At 42.2% G+C, this 17,601-nt stretch overlaps 1 protein-coding gene across 1 annotated transcript in view; it reads left to right on the forward strand.

The window, feature by feature from the left end:
• The first annotated feature begins 1,491 nt into the window (after nt 1-1,491).
• The window catches only part of ACSL3 (acyl-CoA synthetase long chain family member 3), a 36,860-nt gene continuing 20,750 nt past the window's right edge, over nt 1,492-17,601 (forward strand). The window contains exons 1-3 of the mRNA XM_053460221.1: nt 1,492-1,631; nt 11,455-11,854; nt 13,057-13,234. Of these exons, the coding sequence (XP_053316196.1) occupies nt 11,504-11,854; nt 13,057-13,234 (529 nt within the window). The 5' untranslated portion in view covers nt 1,492-1,631; nt 11,455-11,503. The remainder of the gene's footprint in view (nt 1,632-11,454; nt 11,855-13,056; nt 13,235-17,601) is intronic.

A 17,601-nucleotide genomic window follows, 5' to 3' on the forward strand; every position in this document is an offset into this window, starting at 1 on the left:
ATATATTTAACTTATCCTTACAGAAAGAGAAGCAAAATAAACAATATCCTTCAAATGTCTCAAGGACACAATGTTTTTGGTTCTAGATAGTATTGGCTTGTGTTGTACTTGTTTAAAAGGAGTCATTAAATGAATGCGCTTTCTGCGCATGTGTGCCTAATATGGGCTGGGTGGCAGTGAGAATCCCAACACGCGCAGCAGCTGATGCCATACATCTCCAGCAAGGCAAGGGGTGGGGAACATGGATAAATGAGTAAAAAGAATTCTGATTGATCATATATGCAGTTACACGCTTAAATATATAAAATATTTAAAAAATATATATATATATATATAAGGACACACCCCGCTATCGTATGCATATTTGGATCATTATGTTTTCAGCATCTCCTTCTGATCATTTTACCTTTGGCTATGATTGTGGATAGCGATTAAAGTGTTTATTAGGGTGTAGGTGAAATATGATGGAGTAACAAACTACATCGGAAATAAAGTAACAAAGACGCACAACTTGACGGTTCCACAATAAAGTCACTTTATAAGCAGCCAGGCTCCAGCAACCACAGGGTGACAGCACCTAGACTGAACTCTCTCCCTGGCCTCACCTCACTTACAAAGGGTTAATACTAACCAGTGGGGCCGCATTACTGTGAACCCAGTGAGACTCTCCTGCAATGCCAGGCCCTCTGTGGATACCATTAATTATTCGGGGATCCCAGTGTGCTTCCTATTATAAATGGTTCCAGTGCCTGGCATATGATATAGTCACCTTTTTCAATTGTAGGCTTTTGATTTCTCAGGCAAACACATAAAATTGGCAACATTAAAAAGTTCGGCATTATAGGAATTAAAGCAACAGAAGAACATCAAATAATTGTAAAGCTCTGCTAACACCTCCTAGTTAAATAACTATAAAAAGGTATATAAATATAAACTACAATGACATATAAAAACACACACACACACACACATATATATATATATATATATATATGCACACGTGATTTATGAGTTTGCATTTGATCTCAGCCAAAAAAGCGAAGTAAACTTTCAAATCCTTTTCAAAGACCCAGTGTTCAAATATTTACATAATTTCCTGATTCCCGGCTAAATGCACGCGTCCTGGTTTGAATGAAAGAAAAAAAATACACAACAAACAAAACAAGTGCGGACACATAAGACATAGTTTATTCCGCTGAGGTGCAATCCCGTCCACGCGTGACCTGCGTAACAAAGTGCAAATATTCTCCCGCAAACACTACAATGTATTCCTGAAACATTCCTCTGACTGTAACCTCTAGTAACCCCTGGATCGCCCCGGTGTTACGTCACAAGCTAGCCTCTCAACGCGCCACTCTCTCTCGTCCAATCAAACGCAGGTTATCTTGGTCTCAATGACAGAGGAGGAAGGAAGTAGAACGATACGGGGCGCGTTCCAATGGAAGGAAGGGGCACACCTCTACTAAGCTGCTGGCTGATTGGCTGGAGGAGGCGTGGTTGCGCGTCACGCTCGACTGTACGATTTCACGGCAGTGTCACCGGCTGCGGCCAGCACCTTGTGCGTGTGTGTCCTGCGTACATCATTATAACAGCTATCAGCAGCCGGGGCGCCTTGCCCTCCCGCCATCGCGGTAAGTTGCTCTCCTTCCGGTCGTCACCTGACCAGCTTTAACGCTATCTTTTCCATAATTCTATATACATACGCGCTAAAGTCTACGTCTTATTTCATTCGTCGATGCGGCCGCCCCCATTGTCTGCCTAGGTGCCTTATTGTAGCTCATTGGCTCTTGACGCTCTACACCAAGCGTCGTTTTTTTAAGACGTCACACAGCGCATATAGATTCATGCTCTGTATCTGACGCGTTATATTTCCAGATATGATGCGTTCGCGTGTGTCTTATTCCTTTAAGGACCTATTGACGCAGAACACAATTTTGAACAATGATAAAGATTTCAATTCTTGAACAATAATAATTAAAAAAAACTCCTTAAGACGCCCCATGGCTTCTCCCTCCTTAATACTTTATTGTGTCTTGAAATTATAGTCTGTCCTAGAAATCAGGACATGTGATCCCCACGCAGTAATGGCCTTCATTGTTTCGTAAGCAAGTCTAATTCTGTCAGTTAGTAGAGGGCCTGATATGTTTCATTAACCAGTTTCTTCGAATGATTGTATTCTGTTACATTTGGATATTTGATGATAAACTGTGATGCTTAATTCAGAACGCATCTCAAAGTGTATGTAAAAATGGCACATTAATGCATTTATCTACCAGAGGGTTGTAGATAACTGGAACAGCCTCCCATCAGAAGTGGTAGAAGCTAATCGGCTGATTGAATTTAAGCATGCATGGGATAGGCATAAAGCTATCCCAAATCTAAGACAAGACAAAGTACTAAACATGATCTGAGTGTTTACTGCAGCTGACGCTTGAAAATATTTATGCTACATTCATCTTTATTCTATTATAATCACTTCTGATCTTTCTTTTTTTTTAATCTGATACTTTAAAGCACGTAAACAAATGTTCGCACGCTTGGAAGGTCTACAGTCCTTGGCTATTATGTATACATGGCTCTCACCGGCTTCGTAACAATAAAAGGGCTGTTTTCTTCAGCGGCTTTATCTATAGAAATAGAATTACCATGGTGATCCAGTCAATGGGAAGAAGCCATATTGGTTCATCTTCATGTAAGAAGTGCGGTGGGTGTATGTTCAGAGAGTCGGGGGTTAAGTGAACTGGAAACCAGTTGGATTTTAGAGACACTGTAGGAGTAAAAAACTTGACTAGTGGCTTATCTGATGTTCTCTTTGCATGTGCAAAAAGCTTTTCATTTTATCTATCTTTCTATAATCTTCTATAGGTGCTGTATGTTTGTACAATCAGGCTTTCAAGCCTTTCACTTTACTAATCTGTCTTTTGCTGATCTGCTCGTTACATTGAATTAAATTGAATGTTATGTTAGTACTGTGTATGTGATAAATATAGATGTATATGAAATATTATAGAACATATATAAAATATCCCTAGTTAGGTAGCCCTGAGCCCTATATCTGTGGGATGTATGTGCTGCATTAATTTTTTAATCTGTAATCAGCAGTTTGGATCAATCCTCAGCCCAAGATACTTTACGGTACATAGGATTTTGCTTTACCACGTTAAATAGTCTGTTGCTTTGGAAAGCGATAGGTCCTCCTCTTTAAAGTGGAAGCTGGTGAGATAGCGTTGGGGCTACATGTCATTCATACACATGCACCGCGTCATTCATACGCGGCATATGGGCATGATCCAGACCAAACATGTCTAGGATGATTTTTGCCACAAACAAAAAAAATGCTTCCTAATGTGATCTGATTTATTGGTGACCGTTATATCAATTTTGTATTATTTTAGATTTGTTTGCATCTTTTCTTCACAAGTAATTTCTTTTCTTAGCCATAACAGCTTCTAGTTATGCTACAGATGGCCATCTGTTGTAAAATATGGAATCTTGGCTCAGATGTGGGCCAAATTTGATCACTACTCGTTGCGTCTCTAAGCTTTAGAGCCACGTATTAACGCAACAGTACAAAGAGTCACGAGCCCTGCCGCCTCGACTTAAAGTGAATCCCAGGAAGTTAGATTAAAGGTAGTGATATACATCATTCTATTGCTTCCCCATCACATTTAGTTTATCCTCTGAGTTTCAATGGGCTCTGTAAATGAGAGAATATGTGTGATGGTGATTCTGGAGTCGGATGTATTGCTCCTTGTGCCTGCAGCCCAGAACCTGACGTGTAATGTTTAGCTAGTGCCAAGTTCTGCATTTACTACCGTGTTTATCTGCCAGTATCAAGGGATTTCTTTTTAATACGTTGGTACGCAATACAGAGGATACCTATGTAGTAAATCACGAGATTTCCTCTGCCTCCTGGGCAATGGGAGAGCAATTGGCTGCCTTACACAAACATGTTCCACTAAAGCCTCCTCCCCGGGATGTCAATATGGTTTATGTAGCAAAGTTTAGATAATGAGGTGTGGACTTGGCCCACTGGAGGGTTGCGTGGCATCACTTTTTTGTTTAGGTCCAACACCAAGGCCATTTTGCTAGGAAAACCCCTCACCTTGTAACATTACCTCCAAGTAAGTGAACATTGGTCAGATCCCCCCTTATATAGCGCCGTCATATACAGCGAAGTACAGTGGATAAAAAATAGTGTGTCATATAATAAAAGTTTCTCAGTTTGTACTTTTTTCCTCACAATCTTAACATATTTTAATCTGATACGATGGCGGGATTGCCCAATGGCTTCCTACATACGTTAAATGCCCGGCTCGCACTTCTTTTAAGGACCGAGCTCCATCATTATATACAGTAATCATGTTATATCAAAGGGGCTAGTCACAACAGTTGAATTGGGTTGTTCTGTAAATATTAATGTAAACATCACAACAACAAAGACAGTTCCCAAAGACTGCTTTTTGTTGGCCACATTTTGAATTGCTAAGCCGAGTAGCGATATGCATATTTCAAAATCACCTTGATGCGGTTTGTTCCAAAATGTACGGTAATATTCCACATGTGGATTCACATAGCGAGTGAAGTGGCTTTGGAATCTCATCCTTATTCAGTGCAAGTTATTAATTAACTTTATTCAGGCCTTAATCACTGGTATGATAAATGCATCAAAGGCTTGTAGGCCCTCATTGTGTTCCTTTCTCCAGCACATGGAGCAGAGCTGAAGGCTAGCGATCTCTGCCCCTTTAGTGCTCCTAAAAGCCCCCTTGTGCTGCAGCAGCTCAGCTGGGTACCAGGAAAGCATCACACTCCATCACATACACCACAAGGCCTAGTTTTAATAATCTATGAGATGCTCTCGCTGGTTACAGTTGAGGGACCCCTATGTGGTCTTTAGGTTTCTTTTGTCTCTTCCTGTTCTGAGGCTTTTATCAGATGAAGTCTTATAGAAACAATGCCTCTTTGTCGCCTGTCCTGAAAGGATGATTGTGTTCTCCTGTGAGATTGATGGAACAAATGCTTCTGAAATGGTCATCAGTCCCCTAACTGGAACCATTAATTTATCATTTACTGAAGCAGTCTAGGCAAGTCTATCATACACATGTATGTCTAATAAACCAGGCATGACTGTTTGATGTATTTACCTAACCTGCACGTGGGATCAATCGCTGCAGAACATTGTGATGTTGCTGGAGGCCACACTTTTGACTGGGTTAGTCCTTCCACAGAGGATATGAAAATCTGCTTGGTGGCCTGTCGTGTACATCAAACCAGAGTCACAGGGAAGAGCGGACTCTTATAACCGACCTCTACGAATAGGGCTGTTAAGCAATGCCGGCTTTGAAACTTTCTGCATACATGAAATGTCTCCCCATCATTGCTATTGTAGATATCTATATCAAGTTGTGTTTTGTATAAAGTGAAATTATTAGCTGGTATTTAATGTTTTTTATTCCAGTATAGCTGCAAAATGGTTAAACTGATTTAAAATGCCATCTGTCACAACTTTGATGCTGCTTGTGCACCGTAAGGAGATTAAAATGAGACCGTGTAGTGTGTTTTGATTTCTCTCTCCATGTACAGCGCTACCCAAAACAGTTCAAACTGTGTCAACGCCACAACATCATGCATCCAGCAGTGCCAGGTGTAGCGGGTGTCAGCCGGTTTTACCCATGGCTTCTCTTGACACACAGACAAATTCCCAAGTTCCCAAATGTAAGGCGTTGCCCTGTAGCATGTGTGATGTATAAGCTCCCAGGAGGGAATTGGTTCCTCTGATATTCATCATACATACTGTAGGGTAGCACCTTACATCTGCTGATCAGACAAATGCGAGCCTGTCCCTGTGCCCAGGGATATCATGGTATTATACCAGTTGAAAACAATTCTGCGTGGTTGGAATGGTCACTCTTCCATCAGTTAACGTAATTTGTGCCCAGGGTTATCTGGAGTATGCACATAGGTTTATTCACTATAGGGAGAGTTGTGGTTTCAGCTTGATGAGTCAGTTTATATGTTCTCAAGGTCCAGCTCCGTTAATATTTCTTCGCTCCCTTTAAATGATACATTATACAGGGCCAGTCCAGCCATTCTTGCAGGAGAAATCTATCAATGTTGTCCCCTCATGATGAAACTACAACTTTTCCCCTCACAGTCTTCCCTGGATTCTCCTTGCATGCCTCATCAATACCGCAGAAAGCAGATTTGTGCTGTATTATTGTACAGTTCTGTGTGATAAGGTATACCTGTTACAAACCCACCTAATGTGTATATCATCTTCTTAATCTAAACATCTATAGTACATCATGGCATGAGCTATAGGTGCTTCTGATAAATGTCATTGTAGTTATACTGAAACTCTGCTGGATGAGGGCCGCAGCTCCCCTTTACCGCGGGTCTGTTGTACGTACGATAAAGGAGCTCACCGCACTCTCCGTATAGAAACATCTCATGTATTGTAAATGCATTCTTCAATATCTAGAAAAGTGACCGGTCTGCTCTCGGTGGCTCTGGCAGGACCAGGAGAGATTTTCAGGCAAAAGCCCTGTGTGCTTTAGCTAATTCTAAATCGCGCTTGGCGGCTCCCTTGGGAAACGTATAGAATATGGGATGTGTTGGCCTGCTCCGGTTTCTGGGCTCCGGTCTTGGTGCGTGTGCAGCTCTGTAATAAGAAGCAAGCTATCTTTTGTGTTCCTTTTCTGGGCTGACATCCAGATCCAGGCTAATCACGTTGTATTCAATTCCCGTAACTCTGTCACTGATGATATTATTTTATCGTTTTTGTTGGTTTATTTGTAGGAACAAATAGAAAGCGGTCACAGTGCCCATCCCGTGACGTTCTTCTATTCAGTCTTTCAGTTGTCACTCTGGGCGATTCAGTAAAGCGTGAGTTTGTGGGCGAGTATGAAAGGAGTGCTGCGGTTTCACCTCACAGGCTTGACTACAAATTATAAAGGGCCGACCCTGCCATGTTCTTCCTGAAACATGGATTGAGCTGGCCCTGCATACTGCATAGGTCAAATAACTTTTTTTAATAGGAAACAAGGACACTTCTAGCTGCGGACGGGTTCTCTAACGATCAATTGCGATTTTATACTTAAACTTGGATCAGTGAACACAACATGCCATTGGAACACAGGAGTGATGGGAGTGATAAAGGCCTCTGTACACCTATGAAGATTTCCATTTCCAGCTACAATAGTCATTTATAGCCTGAACACCATCTGCGCTGTTTCTGATCTATTTCATAGTTTTTCAATGGACAAAATGTGCTTTTCTAAGTGACCCCAAACTTTTGAGCTGTAGTGTATTATGTAATATATGTATAATACACATTAATATGAGAAGTTTGCGGTATACCATTGCTTCTATTACATTAACTGGTAAAACTTTTCCAACTTGGGAACTTGATTCGTATTTCAGCCACTCAGATCTCTTATCAGGAAAATGAATGGCTTGTCTGAAAGGATCCGCAGGAGTGCTGATCTATGGTGTTTAGTTGACTCGTTTCACATAAATAAAACATATTCTGATGAAGCTTTGTGATTTTGGTGATTCTGCGCTGCCCATGCAGGCTCTGGAGAGATGGACGTTCCGTCTGTTGGCTGGGACGGGTCCGTGATTGTGTTGACATGGATTCGGGTAACAGGCGTCTGTGTGCATTGCAGGATTCAGGGGCCGTGACGTTTACGTTCAGGCACCAGACCAGTCGCTGAGATTCGCTTCCACCTCCCTAAAGACCTGGAAGTTTACTGGAGGCCATCCCTTTGCGGACTCATCAGCGGTCGAAACAAACCTCTCTATTCATGGCACAGCCATGACATACCCCTAGTGATGGGGAATCGTGTAACGAGTTTTAAATAGATGGCACGGCTCCGTGTCCTTCCAAGCACAGAAGAAGCATTTACTGTGGTTTGGATATAAGTGGCAGTGCTATGTGAAAGCACATTAACCCTGTGAATGCAGTGCACGGCACCGAAATGCCCATATGTCCCCATACTCTTCTAGGTCTCACTATAACTACCGCATCGATTATAAGACGAGGTTTTTTCCAGAGCAAATGCTCTGAAAAATACCCCTTGTCTTATAATCAGACCTCAAATAGGTCTGACTATGAGACTAAGATCCAGATCCCCCGCAGCGCTGCAGGGGACCCGGATCCTCCTGTCTTATGCCCCCCCCAACTTACCGGTGCTTGTGACTCCCTGGTGTGTTGTCCGGGCAGCGGGTAGACGTCTACTCTGATCACTGACTACCGGGGGAAGGTCTGCACGATGGACTCAGACAAGCCCCACTGCTAACCGCACCTCCTTCCGGCTGCAGCGGAAGTTGTCTCTGCGAATCGCGTAGACCTCTACACGCTGCACCGGTAAGTTTGGGAGAGGGAGGGGGGTGTTAAATGTGGGGCATAAGGCAGTTCTGTAGGCAGAGTGCTCTATGAAATGCCTTTTAACCCCCTTAATGCCACTCTGCCTCCAGAAATGCCTTTTAACCCTCTATATGTCACTCTGTCTCCTGAAATGCCTTATACCTCCCTAAATGCCACTCTGCCTCATAATATGCCTTTTAACCCCCTAAATGCCAGAGTGGCATATAGGGGTATAAGGCATTTCTGGAGGCAGAGTGGCACATAGGGGGTCAAAAGGCATATCATTGGGCACAGTGGCATATAGAAGGTTAAAAGGCATATCATGGGGAACAGTAGCATTTAGAGGGTTAAAAGGCATATCATGGGGCACAGTGGCATATAGGGGGTACTATAAGGCATTTCTGGGGCAGAGTGGCAAGCCTGGGGATGTGCATAACTGGTAGGCAGGTTGGGGGGAAAAAAGGAAATAAAAACAAAATATTTTTCTCATTCATAGCTTTTATTAAAAAAAAAAAAAATAGTTCACATGAATTAACATTTACTGGTAAAACTTTTTTCCTATAGGATCAACTTATATTCAGGCTTTTTCTTTTTTTCATAAATTAATATTCATATTGTGGGGGTGTCGTCTTATAATCGAGCAAATACGGTATAGGGCAAACAATTGAAACCTTAGTATTAGTATTATGGGGCAGAGCTGGACATCTATAGCTAGTGTATCTCCAGTTAAACGGAAGTGATCATAAACGAGTACATTTTTTTTATTTTCGGCCAAATGATTTTAGCAGTAATGTCTCCATGGTTTATGGGATTCATTACAAAGGGGGAGTTACCCTACTGGGCTCCCCATATGGCCCTTTTACACTATGGGGCCTCTGCCTAAAGGGGCCACGTGTCTGTTAGGAGGTGGGTGCTGCCCTGGGACAGGCATAGAGTAGCGCTGTATATATAGGACACCTTCAGGGAGGTAAACAGAACAGTCTGCAGCTGAGGGATCTGCTGGTGCTGTATTTCACTGATGTGTTTCTCTGGAGATTTTGCTAGTTGTAAAGGATTTCTCTTTTTGTAGAGCACCAGCATAAGAAAAACAAAGATTTTCTACTGGACACTCATACAACCTAAGTGATTTAAATAGAACCCCAACGGGCTCAATAGAAATAAAGGAACATATTTACATATACCGTATTTCCCCAAGTATAAGACACTCCCATGTATAAGACGCACCTTGATTTTGGGGCCTGAAATTTGAAAAAAATTATATTACATAAAGTTATTGTACTGGCTGCCTGGGCATGATATGAGTGTGATTGATGTTAGCTGCTAGAAATTGTTAGCAATCACACTCCTATCATGTACATGTACTGGCTGCCTGAGCATCACTTTCAGCCTCCCTGTGCCCACTACACACGGATCCATACTAACACACACACACTCATTCATTTACTCCCCCACTCTTACCTGAACTGCAGATCTTCTGGTGCCGTTCGCAGACTTCTGTGGGGGCCCCTGTTTCTCTCGACGGAACTGAGACGCTGCTGAGCAACACAGAGGTAAGCAGCAGGTTCCACTGTATAAGACGCACCCAGTTTTTAGACCCCCAATTTTCTAAAACAGGTACGTCTTATACATGGGGAAATACGGTACATTCTACGCCTATGCAGAAGCAATCGGCTGAAGTCAATGGAACTGAACGCGAGAGATAGATGTGAGCTCGCTGGTGATGCGGTTGGCTGACGCGCTGACTTCAGTGGGAATTGAGCTCCAATTGACTTCAGTGTTGCTACAGGGTGTGAGTAGGTGTATTTAAGTATGCTCCTGGCTTCAGTGGACACAACACTCAAATAGGCTTTGAAAATAAAAATACAATTTGGCGTAACTAGACTGTTTGTTTAAGTTATGGCAATTTTGATGAGTATTGTTGGTCCATTAATGAAATATTTGTCTAGTAGACTGTAAAAACATTGTAAAGTACAAAGAGAATAGGCCGTAGATGACGCTCATCCCCTGCAGATCTAAGCTAAAACAATTACAACTGATCTGCCGGCAGAAACCGGTTTTATGCAACCTGATATAACCCCTCATTCCCTGGCTAGCTTTGAGGGAGACTTTGACAAATAGATCCTGATTAGGAATAAGAAGTTCTGGGTTTAGCAGGGGGGGGGTCATCTGCATTTAGCCATTGTCCAAAAGCTTTCAGATAGATCTGCTGTCACTCAACGGCAGTGACACGTTTCACAGGCAGAAGGACATTTGCCTTTTGTATGGCTTCTTCTGCCTATTTATTGTGTAGTGTGGTGTTTGTGTTACTACTAGGCGTGTATGCAGCAGAAGGAAAGAGGCTGCTCCCTGCCATAGTGATTAAACACAAGTGTGCTTGTGCAAAATGATGGTGCCGGTGTAAGTGCCACATCCCAAGGGTGCTCTCTACTAGGGGTACCAAATGGAATAACTCCTCGTACAATACATTGGATTGATGTCCATAGCATTGTCTCTAGACCCTCATGTTTTAAATGTCTTGCATCTTCTTTGGACCTTGGGGTAATACAGATAGAACATAGAATTTGACAGCAGAAATGGCTCATTGTGCCCATTTTTCCTGATGTAGAAATTCAGACCTTAATCGGTTCTTGGCCTCTGACTAATTTTAAAGAATTCCTAAAACTGGATAGCCCGGGGTCATCACGTGAGACCGTGAAATGATTAGGTATTGTGTTATGTGTGTGCAGTAGTACGTTTACTTACTCCTGTTAAATGTCATCCCAGCACCACCAGCTGGCTAAACATGGGATCATATAATAAAGTTGGTAATATTCAGAGCTATCATTTATTATTCTTTTTATAGCTCCATCAGATTCCGCAGCGCTGTACAAAGGGCAGGCAGGACATAACAACTAGTATATAACAAAATGACATACAGAAACAGTTTATTATTTTGTGTGGCTATAAAAACCATTGAAATGTTTGAGCATTGTTAATAACGTTGCCTTTTTATTATCTCTTGTGGCTATTTATGATACTTTAATGGACGGATACCATTTGTGTTACAGTGCTTTATTTAATATATCGATTTATGTTTTCTTCCTTAGGTAAAGTTACCTGTTCGTGACCACCATCTACAGATCCCAACCGTTTAAAATGCAGATAAAGGAAGATATAAATCCGGTTCTTCTCTACCTTTTACGTTTCCTGATGTGGCTGTACGACGTCATCAGCTTCGTGCCGTGGTTCTTGCTCTCTGGTGCTAGACAGCGGCAGATACGTGCAAACCGCGTGAAGGCCAGGCCCATCAATGACACTCCCGGTAGTCCTTTCCGGTCGGTGGACAGCTTCCATAGTCTAGCATCCTCCTTGTATCCGGGCTGTGATACTCTTGAGAAAGTTTTCAAGCATGCTGCTGACGTTTTCCAGAACAAGAGCTGCCTTGGAACCAGAGAGGTACTGAGTGAAGAGGATGAGGTCCAGCCTAATGGAAAGGTCTTTAAAAAGGTGAGTCTCGAGAGTACAGCTTGGGTTTGGGAGACAAAACATTCATCGGTCTATCTGTTGTTCCCTAGAAGGTCACAAACAAATTTTGGGAAGCTTTTTTTCAGTTTCAGTGTAAATTTTAGAGTTTGCAGCAAAAACTTGATTAAAAGGACTGTCTAATATCCCAGGCAGCCAACGAAACGAAGAATGAATGTTAAGGTACTTTGTGTACACAGCAGAACATCTCCTTTGTGGTCTGATGTTTCAGTCAATGATCAGTCAATCAGTGGTAGAAAAGGACTCCTATTGAAAGTGTTTTCTGTGCATAGGGGGTCTTCTTAGTTCCCCTCAGCAACCCTTGCTGAACCAGAGCTGCTATTTATGGTCTTCGACATTCAACAGTGCCCAGAATGACGCTTCTAATACTGCATTTAGTTACAAAATGTTCCATTCAGCAGACTAGGTTGAAAATGAGATTTAAATCTCTGTTTATACGTTGTACTGCATCCCAGTCCTCATCCATCTAGAGTTTTAGCTTTAAGCATCTTCTTGTTTATTGAGGTAGACAGTCCTTGGCCGAGAATACTGTGTCTTCATTACTCTCTTCTTTGTGGCTTCTTACTATGTATGTGGGTGGATAAAATAGTTTATGGTGTAGCATCTGATTGCTCGATTGGTTGGTTTGTGGGGTTTATTCACTGACGGGAGAGTCAGTGGTTCAGTATTCATTATGAAGGGCTAAGGTGGCCCTGTATAATCTTTAATTCAATGTGTAAACTCAGTGTGAGCTTAACTATACCTTTATACAGGGCCAGCTCGGTGGGTTTGGTCTGTGGTGCAGTCAGTGTTAGTAGAGTCCGCCGCTGTCTGCAGTTTTAAGTCTCACCACTAAGGGGCAGTAGTGTCCTTTCTGATGCATCATGGAGTACATTGCTCTGAATAGAGGTGTTTAATCTTACAAGAAACTACTTGTCATGCTGCATCTGTTTTTATTTACTAATTGTTTAATATCGGTATTAACGCCTTTGTTTCGATATAGCATGTTAGACATTCTTGGTCTAGGAAGACAGATGTACAAACAGGAGATATATGCATACGCACTAAAGCACCCACACCATTTACACGCGGGCAGAGCCGTCTATTGACTAGTCTGCTTTTCCCCTTGAAAAAGAGAAAAAAGTGTTGTTTTCTCTGATCGTTTGCTACTCTTTACATATCACCAGGTGATCTTAGGAAAATACAACTGGACGACCTACGAGGAGGTGTACTTGCTAGCGTCTCAGTTTGGAAACGGACTTGCTGCGCTCGGGCAGAAACCCAAAGCGAACATTGCGATTTTCTGTGAGACCCGAGCAGAGTGGATGATGGCCGCGCAGGCCTGCTTCATGCACAACTTCCCACGTGAGTACTTTGCACGCGTTTAAAGGAAATTAATCACAACAGGCATTGGAACTATTGGTCAACGCTTAGCAGAGCAAAACATGGATCGTTCTCGGAAACTAGTACGCTGCATGAATGTATGCGTAACTATTAGTTTTGTTTAGATCCCGGGACCAGATTGTTGTCCTCTTGTGTTGATATAGGGGCCTGCCCATTTATAGCTGCCTTATGACCTAGCCCTTTGTGCTGCTAGTAGCTACTTGACATTAGACTATAACCAACCCGCCTATGTCTTACTTTGTTACAAATAATATGTAAGAATAGAAGGTGAGCATGCATCATTTTTACATGACATCCTCCACGAGGCTAGCTCGAATTCATACGCTCCCATATTATTCCAACACTCACACATCATTCCTCACGTATGCACTTCACCCAACATCATGTTTTCACTCGCTGCCGGGTCGGACGAGTACGTTCTTTGTCTTGGCGTGAAAGATTTGAAACCCTGTTAACTTGTGTATATCTGTACATTTGCATGCCATGTATGAGCCATGCTTGTGTCACGTGTTATCTTTTAATGAAAAAAAAGTCGGATGTGCACCCCAAGGTATGTACTGGAATCATCGTACATGGTCTATTTATAGGCAATCATTATGGGGAAAAAGTAAAGCATTTATATTGTTGGTGAATTTTCAGTTCTTTAATTTCTACTTTATAAAATAATCTATTACAGGAGGGGATGGACTGAATGGTTTGTATCTGCTGTCAAATTCTGTTTCTGTTTTTTCTTATTAATTTGCCCCTAATTGAGTCTTTACACCGTCTCTCCATTCAATTTAAACTAGAAAAAAAATAATCCAAACTAGCATTGCTGGTATTATTACAGACCTCCAGGCCCAGGGTTAGTGTATTCACTTGGAGACTATTGCTTCACCCATAGCATTCCACGTGGTGTTACTGGATAATCATGTATTTGCAGTAAATGTTTGGCTGTTTGTAGATTCCTTTGACTCGCATCCTTTCCAGAATTCGTTTGGTGTGCACCCTCTGAAGATTTGACGTCATGTACGGTAAAGTCGCTCTGGGGTGACGCATCAGCCATCACCTGCTGGCACGTCACAGGGGTTCCCATTACACTTACTGCTTATACGGTAAATTCCCTACCTACCGTTAACTGGAACCTCAGCGTGACCCCCTTCCCCCAATCCACTACAAAATCCAGAAGCTTGACTATCTAATGTAAACAAACCGCCGGTCCTCTCTTCACCCCCCACTCCAGTTTTCCCATCAACTTGATGCCCCGCAGCAGGATGTGAGGGGGAGAGCCGTGTACTCGGGACACGGGGTCTTCGAGCCTGATCTGGCTATTTGAAACGTGCAGCGTCTCACTCCTGCCTTTTCCCCCAACACACAACTGCTGCTCTTGCACTTTATACAGCCAGCCTTGAGTCACTTAGGAACGTCCTTGTCTTGGAATGGAAAGCAATTTTTGTCCAATTAAATAACATGAAATGGATTTTAATGAAATATAGAGGTCCTTTGTCACTCCCATCACTCCTGTGTTCCAATGGTACGTTGTTAGATAATTTTGTTTGCAATTATGTTAGAAGTGTTCCCCATGAAAATATCTAGATGTCCTAAGTGACGGTAGAGTGTGTGTTTTATTTATTTATATATATATATATATAATCGCATACCATGCATGTTACCAGTTGACGTGCGTGTATTCTACTTTGTTGTATGATATGGGTGTTGAATTGTTGGGATGGGAACCTATTCCCTACAAAGGAAGTTTGCAGGAGAGCAGAACATTCCAACTCCTTGATATCACTATACATGGTGACGGGCAATCCCAGTGGGCTTCTCCTGAAAGGACTGGGCAGCCCCTGTATAATGCATAATCTGCAAAGCCAACTCTGCAGGCGATGTTACAGTGCAAACTACCTCTTTAGCGTGGATAATTTAACTTTACTGTACCCCGTTACGAACACTTTTTTTTGTTGTTTGTTTGAATCATCTTTTCACACTGCACAGATTAAAATTTAAGGAGTGAATGATCATTGGATAATGCATGGATTAAATTACAAATTATTGTACAAAATGATACAATATGTATGAATTTTGAATTCATATGAAACATTTTTTAAAACCTATTACAAATTAGAAAAAAAAAAGCTTCAAAAAAGAACATTCCCTTGGATATGTGTATGTGTGTGTATATATGTGTATTATATATATATATATATTATAATTTATTATACCTGGAATAAACAAAATTGCTGCTGTTTGCCAAATAGCACTGTTGGATGGCCCACTGCTTATTACATTGGATTTCTATACACATTTAAATCTGATCTGGTACAATTGGATTTGTTCTGCTGTTTAATCCACTCTCCCAAAGCTTGTATAAAAGCGTAGCAACTTTTTGGCAGCCATCACAAATAGTGCATTAAGGGTTCTTAAGTTAACAGAGGTACTTCAGGGCCCGTTGCAAAACGTTGATGAGTGCACTATAATCTCACTTTCCCATGGAGAAGCTGAAAATATTAATTTTGTTGTTGAAATCCTCAACGAAAACCCCTTTGTATGGAGCAGTTGGGATTTCCATCCGAGATGCCTTCCAACATGAAGGTGCTGAGAGGTAAACACCTGCTGCCTGACCCTCCATCCCTAGATGGGGACCTAGAGATGGATACCAGGTAGATTGGGACCTAGAGATGGATACCAGGTAGATTGGGACCTAGAGATGGATACCAGGTAGACGTGGACCTAGAGATGGATACAGGGTAGAAGGGGACCTAGAGATGGATACCGGGTAGAAGGGGACCTAGAGATGGATACCAGGTAGAAAAATTGCTATGCATAAGTATTTGCCAGATGTTCCCATCTTAATTGGCCTGTAGCGATGGACTCGGAATATAAAATAAAAGTGAATTGTGTGTGCTGGAGTTGGTGAAATAGTAACCAGAAATGGATATCAGGTAGACGGGGACCTAGAGATGGATACCAGGTAGACGGGGACCTAGAGATGGATACCAGGTAGATGGGGACCTAGAGATGGATACCAGGTAGACGGGGACCTAGAGTTGGATACCAGGTAGACGGGGACCTAGAGATGGATACCAGCCTCCTCAAGCATATTTCTGATATTATTGGATGCTGCTGAAGAGACAAACATAACACGGACTGTCTCCTTTATTCTTATGGGTAATATTAACTGTTAACATAACCCAAGCAAAAATATCTGACCATGTGTAACCATCGATACATCGCAAAGGGCGGTAATATGTTCTGCCAGATATGATTTGTACATTAACATACCTACTATGTACATACCGTCTATCTTTGCACTTTACTGTGCTGATACTGAGATATCTATTGCCATTTATCTTTGTATTCCCTCTTTGAATATAAAAACAAAATCTTTAATGCCAATTAGGAAACTATATTATTCCATACTACTGCACGCATTTTGTCGGTACTCTACTGGCTGTACTTCTGACGGTTCTGTAACGAGTCCAGGTGGATAGTACCGACGACCAGACGCAGGCTGTCCTTTTCTGGTGAGTCCTAGCCTTTTCTTAGAAAGTTCAAGGCTGTCCGTGAAGTCTGTAGCATGCTTGTTTATCCCTTAGGGGAGAATGGGTCCCCTGCATGCGCTCCCACACGAACACGGGCCTGAGAATATGAGATATCTGCACCTCAGCCGAGAGGCAAGAGCTCAGCAGATTGCAGCGTTTGGTGCTTACAGCTGCTTCCTCTCTCGTCCCATCAAGCCCCTGACGTCAATGTAATGTGTTTGGCAAGCCCATGAACGTGTCGGACCATTTAACCTCGCCTGTGCCGAAGAGACCAGCCCAGTGCTGCACATTAATAGCTGTAATTTTGTAAAGATGTAGCACCCAAAGCCACAAACCTATATTTATATTTCTAGAACCTCTGGGAGGTGCAGAGCTCTGTCCTCACGCTATCATTATTTTGTAGTGTATTGTCTAACTTTATCTTCACGTTTGTTGGGCTCCTTTTTTATCTGGGTCATTCTCAACCCCAATGCCCCCTCTAATTTCTCAATGTTTGCCAGGACCCATTAATCAGATGTCATGACCAACACATCCTAAAGAAATGCCACCATTTACGCCTCTAGCTTAGAGCCATATGTAGATAACACAAACTCGCCTGAGCTCTTATAGCAGGCACTGTTTAGGCTGCTGGGGTTCTTATAGAATAGATCTGCCCAGTCTTGATTATCAGGATACCCTAACAACCTGCTTTAGTAAATAGGCATGGTGTTTATTGCGATATTCCCCCATAAAGTGCATTGACCACCACCAGGAACATACCTTCTCATGTCACTATAACCTACGACTCTATTGGAAGATCTAATA

The sequence above is a fragment of the Spea bombifrons genome, chromosome 3, assembly GCF_027358695.1.
Source record: "Spea bombifrons isolate aSpeBom1 chromosome 3, aSpeBom1.2.pri, whole genome shotgun sequence".
Classification (NCBI taxonomy): domain Eukaryota; kingdom Metazoa; phylum Chordata; class Amphibia; order Anura; family Pelobatidae; genus Spea; species Spea bombifrons.